Consider the following 4,151-nt stretch of genomic DNA (forward strand, 5'->3'; position numbering starts at 1 on the left):
TCTCCTTTACCGAGTTGGTTGAGAAACTTTGTCAAAGAAAAAAAAAATTGAATTGGGTTTTCCAATTACGTCCCAACATTTCGCAAGTTACGAAATTACCACTCTTAGCGTGTCGGCAAACTGGGTTTTGGTGGGCTAACATAGTGCTGCTATTTCGCTGACAGATTGTACCCTCTCGCCTTCCATCAAGGAACAAGCCCATAGAACAAAGAGCCTATGCAGGCTGATTCGTGCCATGGTATCAAAAGCCAAGAAAAGGAAAAACAAAAAAGTAAACAGGCAAAACATTTGCAACATAAACATAGTATTACAACAAGATGGTGAAAATACAAATATTATCACAAAACATCATGACAAGCCTTGATATTATCCTCAGAGTCAACCCACAGGGTCGACTCTCGAGGGATCCCGCAATGCACCTGCTACTGGGTCTTATCCGGCAAGGCCAGTCAGCGGCCCGGGCTCTGAACCGATGCCGGCTGCCCGTACACCCACACCCGCTTCAAGATGCCACCTACGCTCCTCCTCCGCCTGGGCCCGCCGTCGTCGGCCTCGAAGCACGCCGCGGCGGCCTGCTGCAGGCCCTTTTTGCTGAAGAAGGGCGCCGCCGGCTCGCTCTGCGGCCGCTCCGGAGGCTGTCGGTGGGGCAGCCCCTGGGGCGCACCCTGAAGCACGCCCTGGGACGACTCCTCGTGCCGCCGGTCCAGCGGGCCGACTTCGCAGAGCACCTCGAGCTGGAGCAGGAGCTCGTCCTCGCCGGCCTCCTCCAGGGCCTCCCTCGCCAGGCCCGGGAAGACCATCAGCACAACCTTGGGGTTGAACTCCGGCGGCGGCACCTCCCCGTCCGCCATGGTCATGAGCACGGGGTCAAAGTCCGGGTGCGTGTCCGGGTGGCACTCCCGCCACGTGGTGATGTACGGCCGCAGGTATATCTCCTTGTCCAGCGCCGCAGCCTGGTCGACCAGCTGCCCGATCCTCGACAGGTACTCGTCAAAGTCGTCGGCCTTGGACTTGGTGCCCTCGGTGAGCGACCAGATCTCGGCGATGGCTGCGTCCCTCTTGGTCTGATATTCCACCTCGATGGCCGTCCGATCTCCCGCCGCGCCGAGGATGAGCCTGGTGGTTGCGAATCGCCAATGATGGAAATCCTGTTTTACTTCTTGGCTGCCTGATTTTTGTTGAGATCGGAGGCTCGTCAGAAAAAAAAAAAAAAAAAAAAAAAAATTGAACCAGTAAAAGCAATGAAAGGTGGGGGGCGGGGGGTTTTAGTCCAATGTTGCGCGTAGCGACTCACCATCTTGAAGAACGGAAAAGAGTCCCTGCAGATGCCGGGATGCACGACCAGCCCAAATGAAGTTGCCGAGGACTCGGTTTTCCAAATACTTCCAGAGCAAAGCCTCCATGAAAGTGTGGAAGTTTTCGGTGTATATGAGGTGCGCTGCATCCTTGAGCTGGCCGGAAAGGGTGACGCAGCCCAAGACGCCCGAGTAGTTGTTCATGCTCGCGGTGGAGCGGCCCGGTTGGACCTGGGCCGGGTGGGCAATCCTTTCCTGGGGAGCCTCGAGGAATATCCTCACAAAGTCCCGTATGGCTCTCCTCAGCGCCTTGATGGACGCGACCAGGGCCTCGTCCGAGGTGTGGTGGGGCTGCGCCTTGGGAGGGGGCGCCGCAGGCTCGACTATGACCTCGTTCACCTTGTCCTTCCTGCTGCTCGGTTCAGGTTGCGGGGCCGTGTGGAAGTTGCTGCCTCCCTCGGATGGGGGGTTGCCGCGTTCGGTCTCGCTCTCCTGCTCAAACTCCTTGTGTGCCCTGGTCAGCAGCTTGCTTCTCTCCTTGGCCTCGGCCTCCAGCCTCCGGCGCTGCTCCTGCTCGCGGCCCAGCTCCGACTCGAGCTTCTCGACGAGCGACCGGATCTCGTTGTTGGCCTGCTCGGCCTGGCGCAGGTAGGTCCTGCACTCCTCCTTGATGCTCTTCTCCCTCTTGTCCCACTGCCGGTTGCTCTCGGCCAGGTCCGACTCGCGCATCTCCCAGAACTGCGACCAGATGGCGTCCTCGCGCAGCTTCCACTCGAGCTCGAGCTCGGCCATCTTCTGCTCGAACCGGCGCTGCTGCGCCATGACCTCGAGCTCCGCCGCCTTCTCCGCCGCCCGCCGCACCCCGACCTGCTGCTTCTTCTTGAGCCGGATCTGCGTCTGCAGCTCCGCGATCTCCTTGAGCAGCGCCACCCGCTGCGCCTCGAAATCCTGCCGCGTCTTTTCGAGCTGCTGCTGGCACGCCATCAGCTCCTGGGCCAGCTTCTCCTGCTGACTCTCACGGCTCATTCCGCCGCCGCCGCCGCCACCACCGCCGACGCCGGGACCCGCCGCGGGCTGCTGTGCGAGTGGGTGCTGCAGGATGAAGCCGGAGGTGTCGGTGGACGACCGGGGGCTCCATGACCTGGTGAGGAGCGAGGTGCGGGTTGAGAGCGGGGACTGTGGGTTTGAATGGGGTCGAGGTGGACGTGGAGGAGGAGTGCCCTGGTTCTGGATATTTTCAAGATGCTCCGTCCAGGGGACGTTGCCGCTTGGGCTGTGCTTTTCCGAGCTGACGGCATGGAAGCCGTTCGGCAAGGTGTTCATGCTTGGATGGTTTCTGTTCGGGGCTGCGGGCGAGCTTGTCTTTCGATCTCCCAAGGCCCTGGCGGGATTCAACGGCGGGATCGACGACGGGGGAGTTGGTTTGAGTGGCTCGTAATAAGGAGGACCTGCTTCTTTACGGGTTAACACGCCTTCAGCCATACGGATGTCGTCCTGCATAATGGCGTCTGTTCCCTTGGGCGAAGGACGGTCTAGAGCCCTCTCATTGTAAACAGAGATGGACGAAAAGAAACAAAAGAAAAAAGAAAATGAATAAAAACTATGCTTTCTCACTGATATATGCAAGGCTTCTTCTGGGATGTGAAAAATAAAGAATCCAAGTACAGAGCGTTGAATATTAGTTAGTCCGCACGAGAAGAAGGGCAAGGTACCAAGATTCAATAATAAAAACGAATCCCTCACCCTCCTCCCTTTTTCCCTCGCTTCGATTGAGTTGCTGCGGGGCACGAACGATCCGCCACAAATAAGATCATCGAACGGATGATTCCGCCGCCGACAGTTGTTTCGGTCTGGGGGTGGGCTAGTCAAGCTACCCAGTCAAGCTTCACCGACCAGAAAACATCAGTCAGTTATCGAATTAGCTTTTGCCGTCCGATTCGGATCACCCTGCAACCTTAACGGATCCTTCACGCCGGCGTTTGCTGTGTACGCAAGCAGTGGAGAAGCAAGGGCAAAAAAAAAAAAAAGAGGACCGTCATGACAATCTATGTTGTGGAGAAAAAAAAAAAAAGAACATGGTTGCAAAGATGACATAACACCTCTCTCTCCTTTGGAACATGCACAAAGGATCCCCCCTGAAAACCCCGTTGTCCAAACACGAGACTTTCCGTAGGGCTTTGGTGATTGCTACTTGTACCACAGTACTCACAGACTCACAGTTGAGAGCTCGGCCTAAGCTGGGGTGGTCCTGGCACGTCGGACTCGAACCCTGGTACCGTAGTCGTCTTGATTGATGTCGTCTGGCGTATTTATACGGTCATCGGGCCCCATTATGGTTTCTCGCTGGGCGAGTATCATCTCGTACTCGGCGAAACGTGGGCAAACGATTTGCTCAGCCTCGAGTCTATTTCGGCCGTAGCAAACATTGTTTGGTAGCACCCCCGGACAAGGCAAATGCAAGGGCAAGGTGTCGATTCTACTGTGCAAAACACCTACAGAGGAGCCTTCTTTGGTTTTTTCTTTTCGCTATTTGTACTCTTGTTGCCTTCTAGTCATTTGGGCAAGGCCTTCCTGTGCAAAAGTCTGGATTGGATTGTACCAAAAACTTTCCTAAACTGGAAACTCATGGGAATCTCGAGTCGCAATTGAAATACACAGTTTGTAGCTTCTTGCGAGAAGAGTTAGAGAAAGAAAGAGAAAATAAAACAACATCAAAATCGCCGCTTGCTTGCCAAGTGGGCCACCCAGGCTTGGGTGTTGCTCCAGTCTGTCACAAGGAGAAAGAATCTGAGAAAGTACACGCGGATATGAGTTTCCCGGTATGAGATCGTCCGGTAAGCAAAAGAAAGAGAGAAA

General features: G+C 55.7%; 3 protein-coding genes across 3 annotated transcripts; 1 reads left to right on the plus strand and 2 right to left on the minus strand.

Moving 5' to 3' along the window:
• Positions 1 to 350: 350 nt before the first annotated feature.
• Positions 351 to 2,435, plus strand: PpBr36_02488 (uncharacterized protein; the record flags this gene model as incomplete). The annotated part of the gene is made up of 2 exons (XM_029889669.1): positions 351 to 1,119; positions 1,315 to 2,435. The coding sequence occupies 2 exons, from the start codon at positions 351 to 353 to the stop codon at positions 2,433 to 2,435; spliced, it is 1,890 nt and encodes a 629-aa protein (XP_029753358.1).
• PpBr36_02489 (uncharacterized protein) lies at positions 450 to 2,795 on the minus strand (the record flags this gene model as incomplete). Its single annotated transcript, XM_029889670.1, has 2 exons — positions 450 to 1,168; positions 1,295 to 2,795. The coding sequence occupies 2 exons, from the start codon at positions 2,793 to 2,795 to the stop codon at positions 450 to 452; spliced, it is 2,220 nt and encodes a 739-aa protein (XP_029753359.1).
• Positions 2,796 to 3,527: 732 nt separating this feature from the next.
• Positions 3,528 to 3,653, minus strand: PpBr36_02490 (uncharacterized protein; the record flags this gene model as incomplete). Its single annotated transcript, XM_029889671.1, has 1 exon — positions 3,528 to 3,653. One exon carries the CDS (start codon positions 3,651 to 3,653, stop codon positions 3,528 to 3,530), a length of 126 nt encoding a protein of 41 aa, XP_029754267.1.
• Positions 3,654 to 4,151: the final 498 nt, after the last annotated feature.

The sequence above is a fragment of the Pyricularia pennisetigena genome, chromosome 3 (assembly GCF_004337985.1).
Source record: "Pyricularia pennisetigena strain Br36 chromosome 3, whole genome shotgun sequence".
In the NCBI taxonomy this organism is placed as follows: Eukaryota; Fungi; Ascomycota; class Sordariomycetes; order Magnaporthales; family Pyriculariaceae; genus Pyricularia; species Pyricularia pennisetigena.